At 34.2% G+C, this 23,057-nt stretch overlaps 2 protein-coding genes and 1 long non-coding RNA gene across 3 annotated transcripts; 2 read left to right on the top strand and 1 right to left on the bottom strand.

Moving 5' to 3' along the window:
- The first annotated feature begins 2,663 nt into the window (after positions 1 to 2,663).
- Positions 2,664 to 5,537, top strand: LOC110849225. The gene is made up of 2 exons (XR_004834666.1): positions 2,664 to 3,511; positions 5,294 to 5,537. It is a non-coding gene; the product is annotated as an uncharacterized LOC110849225 (long non-coding RNA).
- A 772-nt stretch (positions 5,538 to 6,309) lies between these two features.
- Positions 6,310 to 9,731, top strand: LOC110848763 (DNA-directed RNA polymerase III subunit RPC5). Its single transcript, XM_022096071.2, has 7 exons — positions 6,310 to 6,530; positions 6,610 to 6,711; positions 6,784 to 6,923; positions 6,993 to 7,183; positions 7,545 to 8,018; positions 8,309 to 8,523; positions 8,929 to 9,731. The coding sequence occupies exons 1-7, from the start codon at positions 6,429 to 6,431 to the stop codon at positions 9,433 to 9,435; spliced, it is 1,731 nt and encodes a 576-aa protein (XP_021951763.1). The 5' UTR covers positions 6,310 to 6,428; the 3' UTR covers positions 9,436 to 9,731.
- Positions 9,732 to 9,738: 7 nt separating this feature from the next.
- LOC110848764 (late histone H1) lies at positions 9,739 to 11,643 on the bottom strand. Its single transcript, XM_022096072.2, has 3 exons — positions 11,527 to 11,643; positions 10,727 to 11,129; positions 9,739 to 10,636 (listed from the first exon to the last, which is right to left on the bottom strand). The coding sequence occupies exons 2-3, from the start codon at positions 11,121 to 11,123 to the stop codon at positions 10,281 to 10,283; spliced, it is 753 nt and encodes a 250-aa protein (XP_021951764.1). The 5' UTR covers positions 11,124 to 11,129; positions 11,527 to 11,643; the 3' UTR covers positions 9,739 to 10,280.
- Between the last annotated feature and the right edge of the window lie 11,414 nt (positions 11,644 to 23,057).

Below are 23,057 nucleotides of genomic sequence, written 5' to 3'. Positions count from 1 at the left end.
CCAAAAGAGAGCAACCGTCCGAAAAAGACCGAATTTTCGGGGGATGCTTTCGGGAACTTGTATCGATTTCCTTTCCGGGTATGAAATCTTCTTCTTCTCCTCGCAACTTTTACTTACTTGCATGGAATGGAATGCCATGTAATGTAATGCGATTTTATTTGGCTGCAAGGCTGCGAGGATAAGGTTGCACTTTATCAGTCTCACTTCTGGAATGATAAGCAGTGAACTTGATTTGCGTAATAATATTTATTCGCAATTTATCTGTTTATATGCAATTTATTTGCTTATAGTCAAGCGATGGAAAAAGATTACGAAATTTTACTCAAAATGGAGATCTCCCAGCGTAAGCATATTTTTTATAATTTGAATTTTTTTAATATGCCCTCTGATTTTGAACAAATTAGTGTCAATCGATCATAAATTTAATTAGTATGAAATTTGCGAAAGACAGGACATGAAATCAGTTCCGATAATTTTTGTTTTCAAACTATTTTTATAATTTTTGTTTTCAAACTATTTTTATAATTTCGCAAGTCCGTAATACCTTATCTGACAAATGTCTTTAATCTCGCTAGCTAAATAAGTTAACGAAAATGGTGTGTAAATCACCCAAATGATATTTTTTATGTTGTAGCTAATTAAAAATTAAAATTTACTGATTTTTGATTATTTGAAATTTATGTATTATTACCCCAACTTTCAAAGATTTACTTTATAAAATATTTATAAGCGGATAAAACACAAACAATTTTTGTTATGCGGCATTACAATCAGTTATGGTAAATCTGAAAATTTCTATTTTTGCAAACGCTATATCATTTCTTCTTTCTAAGCTTAGTATTGTAATGTACGAAATTCAATCATGTTTTTCGTGTTTTTTTTTGTGTGTAGTAAAATACAAATAAATATTTCTGCAATTACATCTAGACATTTTATCTGACAATCTAACTATAATTGCTATGTCGTTAAAATAATAATTATTAAACCGGTGTACAAATCACTCAGTAATTTATTGGAAGTCGAATGCTAAATTCAAACAAGTTTTGCAATAAGAAATTCTTATTAACAATCAGTCTGGTTCAAGTGCCGGGGGATTGGAACTTAGTACCTGGGAAACGTCACCCAAAAGTTCCGATTCCCTGGACTTTTTACTTATGCAAGTTACAGGGAAACGGAACCCACTTGTCGCAGGATTTAGCGGGCCTCGATTCCCCGGTACCCTATTAGACAAAAGTTACGATTCCCCGGAACCCAATATTTTTCTTCCATTTTTCATAAATTGGATATATTTCCGAAAAAAAATTTTATTGTCTCAAATTAACCTCCCACCAATGAAGAACATTGGATAAAAAAATTAGAATTTTTTAAAGTGGCGTTTTTCCTAAAATCACAAATATCTGACAAATTTGAGGAGCGGCAAGCTCAAAAAGGTCCGGGGAATCGTCACCCAAAAATTATTTGTATATGAAAATCATTGTTGGGTGACGATTCCCCGGACCTTTTTGAGCTTGCCGCTCCTCAAATTTGTCAGATATTTGTGATTTTAGGAAAAACGCCACTTTAAAAAATTCTAATTTTTTTATCCAATGTTCTTCATTGGTGGGAGGTTAATTTGAGACAATAAAATTTTTTTTGCGGAAATATATCCAATTTATGAAAAATGGAAGAAAAATATTGGGTTTCGGGGAATCGTAACTTTTGTCTAATAGGGTACCGGGGAATCGAGGCCCGCTAAATCCTGCGACAAGTGGGTTCCGTTTCCCTGTAACTTGCATAAGTAAAAAGTCCAGGGAATCGGAACTTTTGGGTGACGTTTCCCAGGTACTAAGTTCCAATCCCCCGGCACTTGAACCAGACTGACAATACATATTTATTACCATGTTTTTCAAAGATTTGAATAATCAAAAAGTATAATTTTAGAAAAAGTTAGGGCACTTGCATCCACTTATGTATGGGTGTCGTATTACAAATTTTGACCTGAAAAGGTCATATTGAGACAAGCCTTGGTAACATTGTAAATTCTGTAAAACTTACAAATTTTTACATAATTTTAGAAATATTTCGAAGGAAGATTATCTAGCTTCCAAATTTTTGTAAACTTGCTCAGATCAAAAAGTTATCTTATTATTTTGTAAAAGTTTGCAAAATTATTTATGCAAAAGTTTGCCATGAAAATCTGTGAGTGACAACGTGAGAAGTTATCCTTCTCTGAAATGTGATCTCCTCTTTTATTACGAACCACTTTACTTTACCTTTCTCCTCGACCGACATCAAAAATAAGCCCGCAGTCGATCCCATATTGTTTCCTGGAAGAAAACAAGATAAAGACAAAGTTGCCTCGGCTTTCACTCCGGTGGAGAAAGTGGGATCAAAATCTGTCCGCTTCGACTTACTCACTTAATTGTTGAGGAAAGCGATTTCTTATTTATTGAGATGCAAAACCCCTAAAAATAAAAGGAAAACCCTCCCAAAATTGAAAATTAATATTAATGTAAAAATTCGGACCAGAAATTTTGAAAATTTTATTTTCTACATATTAAATCGGGTAATAAATTTTCCTGCAATTAGAATCATTTATTTTTGGGTTCTGCAGGCACAATGTGTCTCATTTTGCCTCGTTGAGGGACAAAATATGTATTGTATTGTAGGTAGACCACCTGTTAAATGGGACATTCCCCTAAAAACGCAGATTACTACAGACTTCCTTCATAAACTTTTAAGTTTGAGAAATTTTGTCAATTTGCTATAAACATCTAAATTTATTTAATAGGAAATTTGCCTCTAATTGGAAATATTTACTATTTGAGATTCAGTACTATGCGTAAAAGATGACGTCTCATTTTGCCTCATGAGACTCATCTGACAAAAGCTATCCCATACTTTATCCATGTACGTCCCAGTTTTCCGAAATAAATTCATATAGCTAGATAACGCACGTCTATGAATATTTAGATAGTTGAATAATAAATGTCACCAGACCAGAATTCGCTTCCTGTAAATGTAAACATCTCAATAAGACGGAATAATACGTACTTAATTATTTACTAATCGTAAATGGAAGACTAATTTATAATTCTTCTTAAAACTACGTGATTATCTGCACATCTTGTAAATGTTGATATGAACAAATTTAATAAGGTGACTCATTAAAAACATGGCTGTTTTTATGTCTTGTCACGATTCCTGAACAAAATCGTAATTTTTTCAATGATGCTGCCGAGGTGCATGCACACAATTTACTAATGTTAAGAAGTAGGGTTTAATGGAGCATGTAAACAGTGGAAATTTTTATGTTATGTGGGTTCGATTGGAAGATAATTAAGTACAGATAAGCAAATAATAAATATGTATTAATATTGCGGGTTAGACGAATCGTCATATTTAAAGGAATGTATTTTTTCATTTGGCGAGCAATTTCACGTCCCGAATTTTGAAAAATCGAATTATTTACATCCAATCGAACAATTAAAAGTTTTCTTATTTGGAAAAAGAGAAATTCACGCAGTCCTTGGTAACTTTGTAAAATTCGTAAAATCCGTAATCTCCCAAACTTTTACAAATATTATTTTGAGGAAAAATTAGCTTATAAATTTTGTAAACTTACTGATCAAGGGCGTCTTTTATTTTATGAATGCCTGTAAAACTTCATGTTATAAAACTACTAAGGACTGCGTAAATTGTTTAAAAAATTTCTGAAAAAAAAACAAGATTTATTTCATTGAAAATCACGTCCGGAAAATGAAATTGGTTCTAAACCATGTGACTTTGTTTGCGTGGGTGGGAATCGTGATGTCGTGTCTTATCATAATGCTGATAAGTGACTCGGATGGGGTTAGTACATCTCAATTGTCAATTATTGGTAACTTTGTAAACTCCGTAATTTCTGTGAACTTACCAACTTTTATAAAATTTTGGAAAAATTTCGAAGGAAAATTAGTTCCCAAATTTTTGTAAACTTACTCATATCAAAGGGCGTCTTTTTGTTCTACAAAAGTTTGCAAAGTTATTTTACGAATAACTGCGTAAATTGTCTTATAGTAAATAATTATATGGTTACAAAGGTATTACGGAGTTGGTAACAAAAATCGGGTATTAAATAAACTCATAATCTGTCAGAAATTGAAAAATGACTAAATTTGAATTAAGATGAAATATTGTATAAAAAATCGTTACCAAGTCGGTAGTCAATCCTTGAAATAATTTGGCTAATTAAGGGTAGGATGATGAACTCTAATTTAATTTTTACGAATTATCATTAGCAACATTTATAAATATTGCAACTTCTGCATCGTCACCATCTTTATATAACCCAATTTCTGATTGGTTAATTTTTTAATTGTCTTGACATTTAACTTTTTCCAACCAATCAAAATTCTTGGATTTGAAATTTGAACAATTAGCGGGCATGAAACGCTTTAATGAAATCTAAATCCTAATTTTTGGTCAATTTATGAAGGCATTTTCTATGCATAGTAACAACCCAACATGCTTTTTTGGGGAAACGTTCTCGACCCCAATATTGGATAAAATTCCTTAAAAATATGTTTGATCGGTAGACCGTGAGTGGGTGGGGCGGGAGTGATATAGGTCTTTCCGACGATTCTGTCCCTGGCGTGCACAAATTACGGTAATCTAAAATTTTGCATGAAAAATATGCAAATTTTATTTTAAAAGCGGAATTTCAGGATGAAGGGATCAACATCATCGGAAAGACCCATATCACTCCCGCCCCACGAGCATATTAGCTGCACAATAAAATTGATTTGAAGTCAATATCTGCTATATTGAGACGTAGAACGTTACCCCAGAAAATTAAATCGTAATTCACTAAAATTGACTTATCTCAAGTAGTACTAGTTCAATACACTAGAGTGAGTTTAGCATATGAAGCCAAATAATTTGCCATTAAGTACATGAAATCAGAATAATTTTATCACTTCGTTCAGCATAGAAAATCAGGTTGGAAGTTGGGGTACAAATTTGTTGCTAAGTTCGTCATCCTACCCTTAATGCACCGTAAGATTCACACCTTTAAAGGCAAATATTATTAACTGAAAATAATTATTTTAAAATGGCATTAAAATTTATCAATCCTAATTAATTCCGATTATATGCAAACGTAAACTTATAAATTTTTACAAAATTTTACAAATATTTCGAAGGAAAATTAGCTCCCAAATTTTTGTAAACTTGCTCCGATCAAGGGCGTCCCTTTATTTTGTAAAAGTTTGCAAAGTTATTTTACAAAACTTTTAATTTTACAAAGTTACCAATGACCGCGTGAATTGCCTAGTTTTTAAATGGCTTACTTTCCAATCGCAACGACATGTTAAAGATACAATGTACAACCTATGATTTCCTTTTATCGTGTTCAAACTTTAAAAAATAATTTTATCAGGTTTTAAATCTATCAAAAAATATAAAAATCCAAAAAATCTCAACTTTCTAAAAATCCACAATTTAGTCCAACGAAATGAAAATCCTTCACTTTACAATCTAAAAATTCAACTGGCCACATTCCTCAATTCCAAAAAAAATATCCAGCTCATCACGAATCTTAATTATCGAAAAAAATACAAAACTTTCAATTTGATTTGAACAAGAAAAGTTTGCAAGTTTACAGAATTTTCGGATTTTACAAGTTACAAATGACTTCGTGAATCACGATTAACCGGATAAATTCTAACTTTAGATAGCGAAAATAGTTCGAAAATTCTAATGTTTTTACAATTATGTAAGGTTCCCATAATTTGGAAGACGCATCTCTTCACCTGGAAAGAAGCCATGGATCGGTCCGAGAGTAGTGAAGAGGACGCTGCAAATATCACCAGCACGATTGGCCCGTTATAAAATAGAAATATGCAGATAATGCTAATTAAGATAAGCAGCACGTTAGTTTTTTCAATTAACGAAATGTGTAAAATCAGAAATTTGAGGAAAAATAAAGGCTAAAGCTATTCCTGATTAAAGAAAAGTAGAATTTTTTGCATTTAACGATATGTTCTTATTTTTGGCATTGGTTAAAATTAATTTGTTACAAAAATTTGGTTATTATTTTTATTTTTCAGGAAGTTTTTTTGCAAAATTTGGTCTAATTTGTTATGAAATTTGATCTAGTTTTTCATGAAATTTGGTCTAGTTTTCTATGAAATTTGATACAAAAACTCGCTCATCATGATTTTTTAAATAAAAAATGTGTATTTTTATAGAAATTTCTGTCTTAATTTTTCATGAAATTTCGTCACAAAATCGAGTGTCACACATTTTTGCTAAAATTGAGACGATTCCACGCCGGGAAGGGAACATGGCACGGAGCACGATATACAAAACACATGTTAGATTTTAAGGTTTGCTTCCACAACACAACAGAATAATTTAAGCAAAATTTAAATATTTATTTAACTCGACGTTAGTTAAGTTCTTAAAAAATGGCATCTTCAAAATCTAAACGACCCCCGGTCACACCCACCACGAAGTTGAACGCGATTCTCCAACAGGACAAAGCCGAACAGGAAGTTGTCCTTAAAGAGGTTTTGAAATTTGAATTTAATTTTTAAATTTTAAATAAAGATTTAATTCAAGGTAAATAATTTGATTAATTACCCCTAGTTTCCCGTCTTCCTCTCTAAAACTTTGATGAAACAGTTGTACCTTATCCAATACCCGCAACGACCGGGGAACATTTCCACACAAAAGTTGGACGTTCTTCACGTAAGAGGAGGCAATTAGTTAATTAATTGTTGAGATAATTATCTAGTTTACAGCTAATTATTTAATTTACAGACAAAGATAAAACCTCTCCAGAAAAAGATTCAAATGACGATAGGAATGGATCCAGATTCGGAACTTTACGACCCCGAAACCGGCGAATTGTTGGCTGAGGCGGCCGAAGGGATTGGATTAGATGAAGATAAATATATGCCGTGAGTGGTTAATTAATTAGTTAATTGACTAATTAAAGGTTAAAAATGACCCGTGCATGTTTTGTGTAGCGACCACGACCTCCGCTTGGACAAGATGACGATGGAATCCACCACAATTCCCAAACTGTCGGATAACTACGCGATCGGTATCGTGCGCCGAGGTCAAGTTACGTTAACCCCGATCAGCTCAATCGTTCAGATGAAGACGGTCTATCCCTACCTCAACAAGGCCGAGAAGGCGAAGGCAGCTTATCAAAAAGGTAAACATTGGACACCTGTAAATTGACCTTAGTTATCAATCTTTGCCGAAAAAGGTTAAAATCTGGGTAAATTGCGTAATTTGTGTTCATAAAGATTGAATCCTACCAAAATTGGCAATGTTTCCGATACTTCTTGCTTTTAAACACGTTTTAAACAAAAGTTTGCAAATAATTTTCTTTGAACTGGTGAAAATTTTCATTTAAAAAATACATAATCAGGTAAAATTGTGTCCGAAATATTGAATCCTTCCAAAATTAACATTTTTCCCAGAAATTTAAACTAGGAACATGTTTCCACTGAAATTCACTTGAAATAAATGACATTTTATCGTCCACCAATTAACTAATTTTTCTTTTCTAGAAAAATCCGGCATCGACACGGAAGACGAGGAAGAAGAGGCGACCAAGGTGACGGTTAAATTCAGTCGAAACACTGCCTCCTCTGGGGACAAAGGGGCTTCCGCATCCACCGCCCAACGTCCCATGTCGTCCTATATGGCTCGCAAAAGGGAAGAAGAAGAGGCCTGGGTCGACCTCGAATACGTCGCCGAGGATGGCGCCGAATACGACAAATTGTACACGAACAAACCCAACTCGCCGTTTTACGTGCTCGACAGGAAAGAATATTTGGAGACGTTGTTTCCCAAACATGTCGACACTCGTATTGACGGTGCGATTGGCCCACCACCTGCCGAGGGGGGAATTGGGGGAAAGACCACCGACGACGATAAGGACAAAGCTCAACCCCAAAAAGTTAACGCTCAGAAAATCTCTATCCAAGCGATGAAAGCGTTGCCCACGATTCACGACCAGTTACGCGTCCTTATGACCAACGGTAAACAATTTATGTAGACGTTAACGGTTAAATTAATTCGATTTATTACACAATTTTGCAATTTTTGGCGTTTGTAGAAATATCGACCGCAAAGTTTACACGTTTGCAAATTAAGCTTCCCGTGAAACATTGAATTAACAAATTTCTTCAATTTTTGTCACAGTTCAGTTTAATTAATTCAATTATCGATTACAAATTGCAATTTGTGTAAACTTTGCAAAATTTTACAAACCCAAAATTTGCATAGGTTACAAAGAAAGTTTAATTAGCGACGCTTCATTTTTTTGCAGCCAAAGTTTTGCAATACTACCAAATCGTGGACTTTCTCCGGACCAAGTTGAAAGCAGATTTTGACGACACGTCGCTTGTTCGGAGTGTGCAAACCGTGGCGATTTTGGTGCAGGGGTGCTGGGTCGTTAAAAGCGATGTCATCTACCCCGACGAATTTAAGAGTAGTGCAAACGGCATTTCCGGACCTTTCATGCTACGCGGCAGAGATACGATTGTTGGTTAACTCGTAATTTCTTTAACGTTGTAATTAATGGAGATGAATATTTAAGAGTTAATTTCATCGGTAATTAAAGTGCCAAATTAGTTAATTATCAAGTAACTGTTAGTTAACGATTTTCTGGCTGGATGAAAATTTGTACACGTTTTCGAAAAATGGTTTTCACATAAATTTCGTAAATTTCCTAACTTTTGAAAATGCTTTTCAAATTTGTGGTCACGTTTCACCCACAATTTCTTTGAAGTTTATTTATTTCCCACATTTCAAACTATTTTTTAGTTATAAAAAACTACTCAAAATTTACTCCATTAATTACCACCCTCGAACCACAATTACCTAAAATTGAATTAATTAACTAATTTAATTAGTCTAATTACCTCTCTTCTCTCACTTCATTCACAGCTCAGCCAATTCACCGAACACCGTTTCGTCAAACGTACCCAAATGATAACCCTGACCAAACTTCCGAGCGAAGAAGTGACCGAAATCTTAACCCAAATTTCCGTCATGATTCCCAAAAAAGGATGGGAATTTATCCTCCCATACGATACAAATTTTCTGGGAAGATTTCCCGAAGTCGTGGAACGTCAATCGCTAGTCTGGCAGATGAAGAAGAACCAACTAATTCACCACCGCGTGAGACATTCGTCTACGTCGGAGGGCGGTGCTGGTAGTTCGTCGCCTTCTTCCTCCCCGCCGCGACGGAGGTCGAGAAATAAATCGATTTCTTCCAGTGGGGAGGACAGCAGTGGGGGCGACAGTGATCATCAGAGCGGTCATGCGAGCAGGAGGCGGCGACAAAGTGACTCCACCGTTGGCGGCGGCGGAGGCGGCGACCGAACGACGCGGCGACAACGGAGGAGCAGTACGCGGTCAGATGTGGGGATTCCGAGCAGGGTGGAAATGTGATGGTTTATTTTTTTGTAATGGAGAAGCTACCGATAAGCTGATACTTATTTGATATGAAAGTGAAATTTAAATTTTGGCTCAGATAAGCTACCGATAACTTCATATTTATTTAAAATGAATCAATTTTCTAAAATTGAATATGGATCGATAAACTCGCGAAAAGTTGATTCTTATTTGAAATGAATAAATAATTTTCCACGAGAAATCTGAATTTTGACTCAATTTTTTGTAGTGGAAGATGGATCGATAAGTGAATTCTTATTTATTTGCAATGAATAAATAATTTTTCAAGAGAATTTTTTTTGTTAACTAGTCTTTTTTTATTTTAAAATATAGAGACTTGTGTATATTTTTGTCGGCATCTGATCTCGTAGAATTCTAGTAAAGCAGAGTTTGACTGATAACAATGAGTAACAAGTAATTAATTATTTCTCATTAGTTAACTTAATAGTTGATTGGATAATTAAATATTTAACTATTTACAGAGTAATACTTGGATTAAATATTTAAATATGCATAAATCCATCTTACATGTTTTTCTGGGAATATTTTAGTCGTAGGGGGATAGAAATTATTTTTCAGAATTGTACTAACTTTTTCCTTAAAAAAATTGGGCGACAATATTCCCAGAAAAACGTGTGGAAGAGAGAAAAAGAGAAGAATTAAGTAAAATTTCTTAATTCGATTATTGAGATGATTTCAATGAGATCATTGTTCTCTAATTTCTACTTATGCTAATCTAATCTAATCTAGTATGTACAATTATGTTGCCAAAATATTAAAGATATTTCTCGCGTGAAATGGATAAGCGATGGATATCGTTTTCTTTCCGTAGACAGCTTAATTTACGCCTTGGCCGCAGCTGCCTTTGGTTTAGCTGGAGCTTTAGCCTTCTTTGGCTTGGGCGCTTTTGGTTTGGGTGCTGCCTTCTTCTTCAAAGCCTTGGCCTTTTTGGGGGTCGCTGCCTTCTTCGCCTTGGGGGCGGCGGCTTTCTTCTTTGGCGATTTTGCCTTCTTGGGGGACTTGACCGATTTCTTGGCGGGTGCGGCCTTCTTGGCTGCTGGTGCGGCGGCGGTGGTCGCAGCTGGAGCATCAGCAGGTGCTGCGGTGGTGGGGGCAGCAGCCTTGGTGGTTTTCTTGGTAGCAGCCTTCTTGGCACCGGCCTTTTTGGGAGAGGCGGATTTCTTGGCCTTCTTCTCACCTGAGACAATCAAAAGAAAATACACGATTTTAGTCACAATTCGAGTAAATGTGGATTTAATTATGGTAAAAACTAGGTTAAATTACTCACCAGCAGGCTTCTTTGTGGCCAATTTGCTCTTCTTGCTGGCCGTCTTGGCCTTCTTGACGGGTTTGCCAGCTCCGAGCTTGAAGGAGCCGGTGAGTCCTTTGCCCTTGGCCTGGACGAGTGATCCGCCCGCGATGGCCGCCTTGATGCCACGTTTCATGAATGGGCCGGCCTTCTCGGCGTCGATCTTGTAATTCGCAATCATGTACTTTTTGATGGCGGAGACGGAGGAACCTCCCTTCTCTCCGAGCGCCTTGACCGCGGCGGTGATCATGTCGGCCCACGCGGGGTGGGTGGAGGCAGCGGCCGGTTTCTTGGCTCCGGTCTTCTTGGGGGACTTTGCCTTCTTTGGAGCGACGGCCATTGGAGTTGGCGCAGGTGTGGCGATAGCAGCAGACATTTCCTTCTGTAATAACGAGAACAAAATTAGTACAAAGTTCAATATACAGTGAGCAATTTTCGTGACAAGAGATGATTTATTTTGGCTATAAGATTAAAACTTCTGGAGAAAAAGCGTACCTAATTAAATTAAGTAAATTTTCAAAAATTCCTACTAATGAAAGTTCATGAAAATCCGAACGAGAACGAAAAAGTAGGGTCAAAAACCAGTGCAACAAAATTAACGTAAAATTGGGGTTATTTTCCTGACAAGATAAATGATTTCTAAAGAGCACGAAAAGTGCACTAATTAAATTTTTCAAAATTCCCAAAAATTGAATTTCAAAATAGGAAGCAATTGCATGCAAATGTACATGAAAAACTTCTCCCACTCAAAAATCCCCCGAAAAACACTTCATTCTTACAATTTTTGATTTTCCTTGAATCTCTTTCAAACTTGAACAGCAAATTCTCTCTTCTTTTCCGGTGTTCGAAAAACCTTGTTTACAATTTTTCACTTTTTTTCTCGTTGGAATGCAGAATTAGATTTGCAGATGAGGAGGAAACTCGTATTGAAAACAGTCCTTGAGCTGCCGAATGGTTTTACGAGGCAGAGCGGACGCCACGGAACTCGCCTTTTCCTCTCCTCTCAAAACTCCATTTCATGCCAGGATTCTCTCCTCGGCTGTGTTTCCCTCCCCGCCTTCGTCCCCACTTCTCCCGTCCCCCGCACCCCACACCCCCCCAAATTTCCCCACCATCCCCAGCCGACACCTCCCCCTTCAAAATGACACCTCTCTTGACCCCCTCGCCCCACCCGGATGCCCTCCACGAGGCCCCAAAGTGGCCAAAATTCGTCTCTCTGGCCACCAATTTCTCTCTGAGGGGGTGTTCCTGGGGGTGGTTGGTCACCCAGGACGGCCCCACTCGTCCCAAGGCAGCCCAAACTGTCGGGATGAGGGGGGCTGAAAAATATCCGCACTTTTGCGAAATTTCCCCCCACCAATTAAATCGGAAGGCGAGGCTCGCAGAGACAAAAGTGCGGTGTGCTTAGTTAGCTGGGGGATCTTTGGGGGGTTGTAGCTGGTCAGTGGGGGCACTTGCAGGGACCCGAGTTGGACGGAGGGGTGCCTGATTTTGGGGGGAATGTGGGTGTGACCTCGGTTCGAAGGGGGGCAGTCGAGCCGCGGAGGTGGGGGCAATTGCGTAGTGACATTTCATAAGGTGAGTGTTGTAGCGAGACGTGCTTTTCTTATGGCTTGTTGACGATACAAGTTTCATTTTATCGCTGAAGCATTGCATTGATGACAACAATTTTTTTTGGGAGGGGTGAAATTGTTATGTAATATTCTTTCTCTTGGAGGATCAGGTTTTCGGGGGTGAAAATGAGGCTAATTTTTGGATAAAATTTCGAACTTTGAGATACTTTGTAGGCAGCTTTTGTGTGGATTTTCTGCGAGCAGAGCTGGTTTTGTTGGATGCTTGAGGAGAATTTGGTTCTCTCGCTGTCCTCGTTTTCGAGATGGTTTGATGATATCCTTGGAACGCTAATATAATGCCGTTTTGTATAAATATCGTCCTTCTCCTCATGGGTTATCGGGTCGTGGTGATAAGACCTTATCCAGATTGCGACTTGTTTAATACATGCTTAGAATAACTATGCAATTACGTAAACTGTAAGAATGGCATGATTTTCTTTCATCTTAATCACTGTTTATTACACAAAACGAGTCCAATTAGGAGCAGGATGACTTTTTGAACTACTTTGAAGTTTCGTAACTCCCAACAATTCCAGTTTTGGGCCAATTATGCATTTCCTAGGACTGCTTTTGCTGTGATGAAACTGTCATTTTGTTTTGGGAAGAAATTTGCGAAACCGAATTTCCAGTGAAGATCGGGACGAGTGGTGAAAGAAAGAAGCAAAATAAATGACAAAGCTCCGATTTTCTCAAATATTTCGTTCTCGTTATTGGACCGAGTTAGTCTCTGGAAAAGAAAAGTACAACGGATGCAAAATTAATTCAAAGAACAGAATGGGATCACGTTTTTCCATATGATGTGCAAACTCGTAACGATGCAAATTTATGGCCGCAAAATAACAACGAGATAAAGGATTCTCGTTAAATTTACTTTTTTCCTATTTCAGACCATGAAATTTTTCATGTATTTAAATATGTACATACGCTTAATATCGAGATCTCGATGCATGGATGGAATAATTGAGTGTTTTTTATGTACTAAATTGTGATCAAGTTGTGGTTAAGTATGTTTTCGATGTTACAGTATTTTTAATTAATAAAATACATATTTATTCCGAGGATATGAACTTTTTTAGACTTTGGATTGTAAAAATTTCTAAAATTTTTAAGTATACCTTTTCTTGTTAAATGTCACTAATTTGTATAAAATGTTTCTGAACAGAACTAATAACTATTTTGATAACATGTTTCTAAATACATACATGCCTTAAAGACGAATATTTGTATTTATCAAGATAAAGCTACCTAATTATAAATCAAGGTCTACAGCTCTCCTAAAGTTTTTATCCGGCATGAAGATATGACACAATTTTCTTACAATCGTTCTTAAAAGTTTCATTAAAAGTTCAAATTTCAAAGATTACTAAATAAAGTTACTAAATTGTGATAAAGTTCTCGACATTTTACTTAATTTATATGCGTATATTCTGAGAATATGAAATAAATATTCGAAATATAACCTGTTGTTTGAAAATTGTGAAGTATGGATAATAAATACCGTTTAAACAAATCCTGAACAAATACGCATCTAATTGTAATCCAGGTACCCATCTAATTGTAAATTATTCTGTTCAGCCCTTCTAAAGTTTTTATCCGGCATGAAAATATGGCAAGTTTTTAAAATCCTCCCTAAAACCAATTGTGAGCAAAAAACTTTATTGCTAATATCTTTTTTAAGGCTTATTTGTAGTTCATGTCACAAAAAAATTGCAAAATGATTTAAATTGTATTACTTACTGAATAAATCTTCGTATAACAACGAAAAATATATCTAATCTACTAATTTTGGATGTTCTATATTTATATTTTGTTTATCTGGAATGAAAACCTGATAAAATTTTCAAATTGAATGAAATCTGAAATGTAAATTTATATATGGATTCACTGCATATTTAAAATTTCGATGCATGGATGTAATAGTTACTTGTTATTAAATTGTGATCAAGTTGTTTGATTAAGTTTTCGAACAAATATACATATTCGAACTATATGAAACTTGTTTCAACTCTTGCATTACAAAAATTTGAAATATTTTTCAGTGTTTCTAATTTTCCGTTTTAAATGTGAATATTTTGTAAATATTTCTGTATAATAATAATATAATCAAAATAATAAATTCATATGTAAGTACCAATTCATAAACAATTGGAACAATGCTTTATTTCATTTCGTTGTAAATTAAACACTTCAACCCTTCAAAGTTCTTTATCTGGCATGAAAAAATGACAATTTTTTTAACAATCCTTAAAAGTGTAAAACCAAAACAAAACATTGCGAATATTTTACAAGTTTTGGTTTTTCATGGTATAAGATAAATTACAAAATAAGTGTAAGCATTCTAATTACCGGACTTATGAAGTTTATTTCTGGATTAATGGAAGCAAATCTGATAAAAATTTTAACTGGTCTACATTCACATTTCGTTCATCTGGCATGAAAACCTGACAAAACTTATAAACCGCGACAAAATTTGTAAATTTGTAAATACCCTAAATTGAAGAGCTTACACATTTAAGAAACAACGCATTTTATTTATTACCACTTAATTAATTAACTTAATTTATTTATTAATCCGTCAATTAATTTATTAACTTAATTTTACTCATCGTCAGTCTATACGTTGTGATAAGTTTGCACAAATTTGTGTCCCATGACAAAGACTGGCTGTTGACATGAAGCCCATCTTATAAATTGTGAATTTTGCTACAAAAAAACCTCACGGGAAACGATTATACGTTAAAATGGTGACATTTTTTTTCAAGTTCTGGTCGGAAACGAACCAAAAATTCACGAATAAGTAAAATCAAGTAAGATCTACGGTTTCTATTATTCTCGAAATATTTAAACCCCTTAATTTTTGCCTTAAAACAATTTGAAACATTATCAATTCTGTAGCATTGGTAAAATTTGTAATTATGTAATATTTTCATGCCAGATAAGAAATTTGAAAATGATGAGCAACTAAATTCATAAACAGATTCGTTGTGGTCTAATTTAGATCTTACGTAATTTTCCTTGTTTTGTAAATATGTTTCATAAATTTTACTGTTAAATATTCTACATAAAATATATTATATATTCTACATACCAAACCAAAACTCACGAATAAGTAAAATAAACCGTAGTAACGTTAGAAGTAGCTCGTCCTGTAATACTTCGGTGACAACATTATTTGGTATTACATAATACATAAACTTCTGCACCAATGGTGCAAAATAAATGGACAAAAAATTCATGCTTTTGATGGAATTTTACACCGGTGATAGAAAATAGGCGGACAAAATAGATGCGTAATTTTCGTTTGGTTTTGCACCAATGGTGGAGAATAAGCGGGGTAAATATACCCATAAATTTGACGTGATTTCGACTTTTTTAGACCCCCATCGTGGGGATGTATTTCTGTGGGTTATTCTGCACTTTTGGTGCGTATTGAATCAATTCTCACAATTGTTTGGCACCATTTTGTGTTATCGCTTGTTCGATACGAATGGTGCTATTAATTTCCTAAAAATTGGACATGTGCCTATTTAATTAGCATCAATTGATGCAAAAAACTCATTAACAGACAGACGGACAGACAGACAGACAGACGGACAGGAGGAATTCAATAGCTCTCGTGCTACGCAGGACGAGCTAATAAAGTAAAATATTCTGTTTCAATAATTCTCAAAATATGTAAACCCTTAAATATTGTGTTAAAACAATTTGAGAAATTATCAATTTTGTCATATTTTGTAATATTTTGTAATTTTTCATGCCAGATAAGAAATTTAAACATGTTGAGCAACAGCATTCACAAGTAGATTTACTCTTCGTTTTCTTCTTGGAATTTTTAATGTGTTACATATTTTGACACTTTGTGTACATGTTTCACACATTTTTGCTGCAGTTTCATGTAACAGGTAAGAAATTTAAAAATGTTGTAAAACCAAATTTACAAATACATTCTTCTGCTGTTTGTAAATATGTCTCATAAATTTTACTGTCAAATACTGTACATCAAATACTGTTTTATTATCATACCTATTATATCCTCACACAGCACACTTTTTCATATCAAAATCATTTACTATTTTAATAACAAATTTTGACATTTTTCCAAATACTTACTTTAAAGCTTGATCCGACCGTGAGTGTTCACGATTTAGTCATTTCACACTGGTTTATGATTTCAAAAATTTACATAATTATTAAGCAATTATAAAATCAACCAAGCAGAAAATCAGAATAAAATCTGTTTTTTGGAAATTGTGGATACAATTGTAAATATCGTATCAATAAATCCTGAACGCATCAGCCGCGCCCAAGTAGTGGTCTCAACGGTTCTCGGTTCTCATAGAACCGAACCGGAACCGATGGCTCGGTTCGGTTCCGGTTTATACGGAGAACCGAACCGAACCGAAACTTTTATTACCGGTTCGGTTCCGGTTCCAAGTCTTTGAGAACCGAACCGAACCGGCCGGTTCGGGTTGAACCGAACTTCATACATAAATACATTAGCGAAGTTAATCATATTTTCGAAAAAGTTTTACGAATTTCCCGAAATACACATAGTTTCCAAAATGAAATTTTGACGTGGCCGCACCTCCAAAGTTCCCAAAATGAAACTTTGACATGGCCACACCCCCAAAGTTCCCGAAATGAAACTTTGACTTGGTCACACCCCAAATGTTTCCAAAACCAAATTTTGACTTGATGACACCTCCAAAGTTCCCAAAATGAAACTTTTATTTGGTCACACCCCCAATGTTTCCAAAACCAAATTTTGACTTGATGACACGCCCAAAGTTCCCAAAATGAAACTTTTATTTGGTCACACCCCCAATGTTTCCAAAACCAAATTTTGACTTGATGACACCTCCAAAGTTTCCAAAATGAAATTTTCACCCCCAAAGTTTCTAAAATGAAATCTTTACTTGGTCACACCCCAAAGTTTCCTAAATGAAATTTTTACTTGGTCACACCCCAAATGTTTCCAAAATGAAATTTTGACTTGGTTGCACCCCAAACTTGGAATTGTTTTCTAACTTCAATAATACATACATAAGTGGTTTTGCTGTTGACATGTATTCGAATTTGCTTGTTTAAATACAGATAAGTTATTGGCTTATATGTGAAATTTCATCAGAAACACGTCAATTAGCATTGTTTGTTGTTTATTGCATATTAATAACACTACCGGTTTGACCCGAACCGCCGGTTCGGTCCCGGTTTGGTCCGGTTGCGGTTCGGTTCCAACTAAAAAAAGTTCGGTTCTGTTTCGGTTCTTTAATTCTGGTTCTCGGTTCTAAACCGGTTCTTCCAAGAACCGAACCGAACCGCACCGTTGAGACCACTACGCCCAAGTCGGTAAGAGCCCATCTAGTAACCCATTGTAAATTAATCAATTCAATCCTGATAAATTTTTTATTCGGCATGAAAATATGACAACATTTAAAAAAATCAGCCATCTTATTTAAATTTTTAGTCCAAATCTCATTGTTTTCTTGAAAATGTTTTACTTTTTCATGGAATAAAATAAATTACAAAATACGTACAAAAATTCAAATTTTACGACTTAGAAACCTTATTGCACAAAAGATAAACAAATCTGACACTAATTTTAATAACTTTACATTTACATTTTATTCATCTGGGCTGAAAATACGACACAATTTTTAATTTTTTTTCTTTGCATTAAGTATTCAACATAACAATTATAAAATCAACCAATCAAAAAATAGGAAACAATTTTATTTTTTGAAAAATTTAGTAAAGTATTAAGTCTCAAAACACTTGTATTATTTTAAATAGTTTTTCATGGCATAAAATACATTTCAAAATAAGTATAAACACTTAAACTTACTTTGAAAGGTTATTGGAGTTTCGACAAGTGAATCTACATAGTATTAGTTTAAATTGTTGTATGTTTATATACATTTTGTTTATTTGAGATGAAGATATACCTAAAATTTTTGGGTAAAATTTTTAATTTTCTCAAAGCCAAAATTTAAGAGTTTTCATATTTATTGTTTTTTTATTATTTCATATTTATTAATTTGATTTATTTATTTATCTATTGATTAAGTATCTAATTTAACGTGTCGTATCGTCCACGTTGCGATAACTTTGCACCAATTCGTGTCCCATGATGACAAAGACTGGATTTTGATGTGCATCTCATGAATTGTGAAATTTCCTGCATGATAAATCAGTCTGGCATGTAAATATTACATGCCAGATAAGAAATTCAAAAATGTTGAGAAATTTAATTTATAAATAGATTCATTCTCTCTCTTTCTTGACCTCATGTTTTGTACACATTTTGTAAATATATTCCATAAATTTTTGTAGTTTTGTAATTTTGCAGTTCTAGTAAATAATAGTCCCATGTGAGATAAGAAATGTAACCATGATGTACAATCAAATTTACAGATAGATTCCTCCGCAGTTTGTAAATCTGTCTCATAAATTTTACCTTTAAATACTATACATATTAATAATTTCTTATCCGCAGTAGCAAACCCTGACATGATTTTATTGATATACAAATTTACCTACTTTTTCATGTACCATCTTCAAGGGAAAAAATGTGGACTCATTTCACCCCCGATTTTCCCTCCATGTCCACCCAACTTCCGGTCTGTGGGGCAGCAGGGTCCCGCTTTTTCCCGAGAACATATTTCATCGGAAGGTGGGTATCAATCTGCTGCATCTGCCGTTATGCACAGAATCAAAAAATCCTCAAATTTCACTTTATTATGCAACTCGCTCTGTTGTGAACACCCTTCAATTTGTTCCCTGATGCGATGCTCGACCTGGAATGGAAAGTGTGTATGCAAGTACGCGTCCCTTATTTCATCTGCTGCCCTATTTTTCGGGTTATGGGACAGCTTTCCCTCGAAATAAGCCCTCCATACCTTCACATCGCTCACATCGCTCCTTCTCGTTGTGAAACCCTGCTTTTACCTTCACTACTCGCAGAGGAATCTCATTCCACGACATGAGACACGACCCACATTTTCGCATCTCACCCCCCGAGTGAGATTTCTTTTGGGTTTTGCTGTGATGAAACTTAGATGACAAGAAATGGTCAACAAATTTGCGAAACCGAATTTTCAGTGCAGATCAAGACGAGTGGTGAAAGAAAGATGCAAATAATAAATATCCTTGAGGTGTAAAGTCCCATGTAATGGGGTGCCTCATTGTAATAAATCAATCAATCAATCAATCAATCAAAATAAATGACAAAGCTCCGATTTTCTCAAATATTTCGTTATCGTTATTAAACCCTTATTTTTTTCTCCGGAGAAGAAAAGTACAAAGGATGCAAAATTAATTCAAAGAATAGAGTCGGATCACGTTTAATGAGATTATGTGAAAACTCGTAATGCTGCGAATTTATGGTCTCAAAATAATAATGAGATGTAGAATTCTCTTTAAATTTCAACAATTACACACTCTAAAAACAGTTGCATCAAAAAATCAATCAACAAGGGAACCTGTTGTTTAAAAATTGTGAAGTATGGACCAAATACCGTTTCAACAAATCCTGAATAAATCTGTCTGCATAGCCTATTTGGAAACTGTTTAATGTAAATTATCTGGACAATTCTCCTAAATTTTTCATTCGACATGAAAATATGCCACAAATTAAAAAAAATCATTTTTTTAAAAGTTTCACTAAAATTTCAAAGATCAATAGTTACTAAATTAGGTATATAAAGTTTTCAATCGTACAATATTTTAATTCATAGAAATATATTTGTAGGAAGCGAATTTTTTCGACTTTTCCATTACAAAAATTTCAAAATGTTTTACATTTCTAACTTTTGGTATGAAGTATCAATATTTTTTACATAGGTATATTTGTACATATTTCTGTAATACATCCAATTTACCTAATTGTGAATTAATCTATTAAATCCTTCTATTTTTTGTCTTCTTATGATTATGCGAAACATGTCTAATCTACTAATTTTGGTGCTCTGCATTTAATTTTTTCTTATTTGGGATGCAAACACCTGACAAAATTAAATTTCTAAAAAACAGTAAATTTAAGAGTTTACGTATTTAGGAAACAATAAATTTTATGTACCTGTTACAATTCAGTTAATTGACTTTATTTCGTTATTTTTAAGTTAGTATTACTAACGCAGTAATTAACTTAATTTTCTAGATTAATACTCATCGTCAGTCTATACGTTGTGATAAACTGGATTTTGATGTGCATATCATACATGCATAGATTATAAATTTTGCTTTTTGAAAAATCGCAGAGGGAGTGATTACAGGTTTAAATGGCGACATTTTTTTTCAAGCTCTCGTCCGAAATGAACCAAAATTTACGAATAAGGAAAATAAAATAAAATATACTGTTTCAAGTATTTCAGAAATGTGTAATAAGCCCTAAAATTTTGTTTAAATTTAAATTTAGTTAAAAGCAATTTGAGAAACTACGATTTTGTAATATATTTGTAATATTTGTGATATTTTCAAGTCAGACAAGAAATTTCAAAATGCTAAGCAATTTAATTCATGAGTAGATTTTTTTTACGCCAGCAGGTTTTAATTTAAAATGCAATATATTTTTATAATTAAAAAATATATATTTCATAAATTTTAATATTAAATATTGTACATAACATAAATAGTTTCTGATACGCGAAAATATTACGTATTTTCATGCCAGCTGAGGAATTTTAAAATGATGAGTAATTAAATTCATAAATGAATCCGTTGTCCTTAATTTTTAAATTAAAATCATCCATATTTTTTACGTATTTTGTAAATATGTTTCATAAAGTAAATAATTATGTAATGCCTTCATGCCATTAAAAAAAATTGGAAACGTTGAGGAATTAAATTTATAATTAGATTTGTCTTCTGTACTAATGTGCTATGTTAAACTTATACGTTTTTAAACGCTTTGTTAACGTGTTTCATAAATTTGTGTAATTGTTTCATGTCAGGTAAGAAATTTAAAAATGTTATACAATCAAGTTTACAAATAGATTCATCCGAAATCTTATTTTCTCATGCATAAATATGCCTCATAAGTTTTACTGTTAAATACTCTACATATATATTAGTTAGTAAATAGTTTCTGATTCACAATGACAAAACTTGACATGATTTTATTTATATACAAATTTACAAATATTTATCTGGTCCATCTTCAAGGAAAAAAAGGTGGACTCATTTCACCCCCGATTTTCCCTCCATGTCCACCCAACTTCCGGTCCGTGAAGCAGCAGGGTCCCGCTTTTTCCGGAGAACATATTTCATCGGAAGAAGGGTATCAATCTGCAGCATCTGCCGTTATGCACAGAATCAAAAAATCCACAAGTTTCACTTTGTTACGCAACTCGCCCTTTTGTGATCACCCTTCAATTTGTTCCCTGATGCGAAGTAGTGGTCGACCTGGAATGGAAAGTGTGCAAGCACGCGTCCCTTATTTCATCTGCTGTCCTATTTTTCTGGCTATAGGACACATTTCCCTCGAAATAAGCCCTCCAAACCTTCACATCGCTCTACCTTCTCATCGTGAAACCCTGCTTTTACCTTCACTACTCGCACAGGAATCTCATTCCACGGCTTGACTTGAGACACTACCCATTGTCGCATCTCACCCCCCGAGAGAATTGTTACTGGACTGGACTGGACAAAATCTCATTCGTAGTCTCACATGGATTGATTTCTCGGTATTAATCTATGTACGTGATACCTGTTGGTATAAAATTATACCGGTCTGTGTACAAATTTGTTATATTTATCGATATTTTAGTCCTTTAATACCGAGCTGTTACTACACGGTATTACTTATCAATATCACTTTTTGCAGAGTCATATGTTAACACCGCTTGGTATTATTTTACTATTGGACTTCCAAGAATGTAGATAAACCATAAAAGTTCATTTTTTAGCAAAGTTCCTAGAGGTCATCTGTTTACTTTTGCAGTTCTTAAACCTCCCCCAAATTAAAATAGGGCGTCTACCCTTAGCAATTTTTTGCAAGTTAATCTTGCAGATATCTAGCTCCTCTAGAGCAGGAAATTTTTATAAATGGTCATAATCAAGACCACTGGATTTCTAAGAGTGTATATTTCGGTCATCTCGTCTCGCACCAGAATGAGACTGACACAATCTTTATTCTCCTCTACATTAATTCCTCCATTCTAATGAATTTTACTTAACACCAACCCATGTCCGCTTTTAAATAACAGTTTATTACGTAGGTAATTTGTCCTAGTATAAATTAATAAAAGACCACTTTGATCAATAAAAATTGTATGATTGAAATTACATACTAACTAAATATGACAACTATTAATTTTTCGCTCGTTGCCAACTTGCACCAAATAACTAGTTAAATCTAGAAAATTAAAAAAAAATTAAAACAGAAATTTTTTGATCATAGAAATCTTGCAAAACTAAAATGAAATATCGAGTTTGAAACAGCGATGCGCAAAAATACACAAAGTCTGAAAGTTTTTGTTTTACTAAACCTGTATTTTATATTTTGAATCTATTAACTTCAATGAAATAATACAATCATGCTTTAAATCTGACATGTTACAAAATTAAATTAAGTTAAATTAGGTAGATATTTAATAATCTTTAACTAAATATAGTTTACTTTAATTCAAGTTTTTTTTTAAAATACACTCTATATATTATTAAATGATGGTGGAAGTTAGCAAATTTAAACGGAGCAA

This window comes from Folsomia candida, unplaced genomic scaffold (assembly GCF_002217175.1).
Source record: "Folsomia candida strain VU population unplaced genomic scaffold, ASM221717v1 Fcan01_Sc004, whole genome shotgun sequence".
Classification (NCBI taxonomy): Eukaryota; Metazoa; Arthropoda; class Collembola; order Entomobryomorpha; family Isotomidae; genus Folsomia; species Folsomia candida.
Note: the sequence above shows the minus strand (reverse complement) of the source record. Positions and strands in the feature narration are given on the sequence as shown.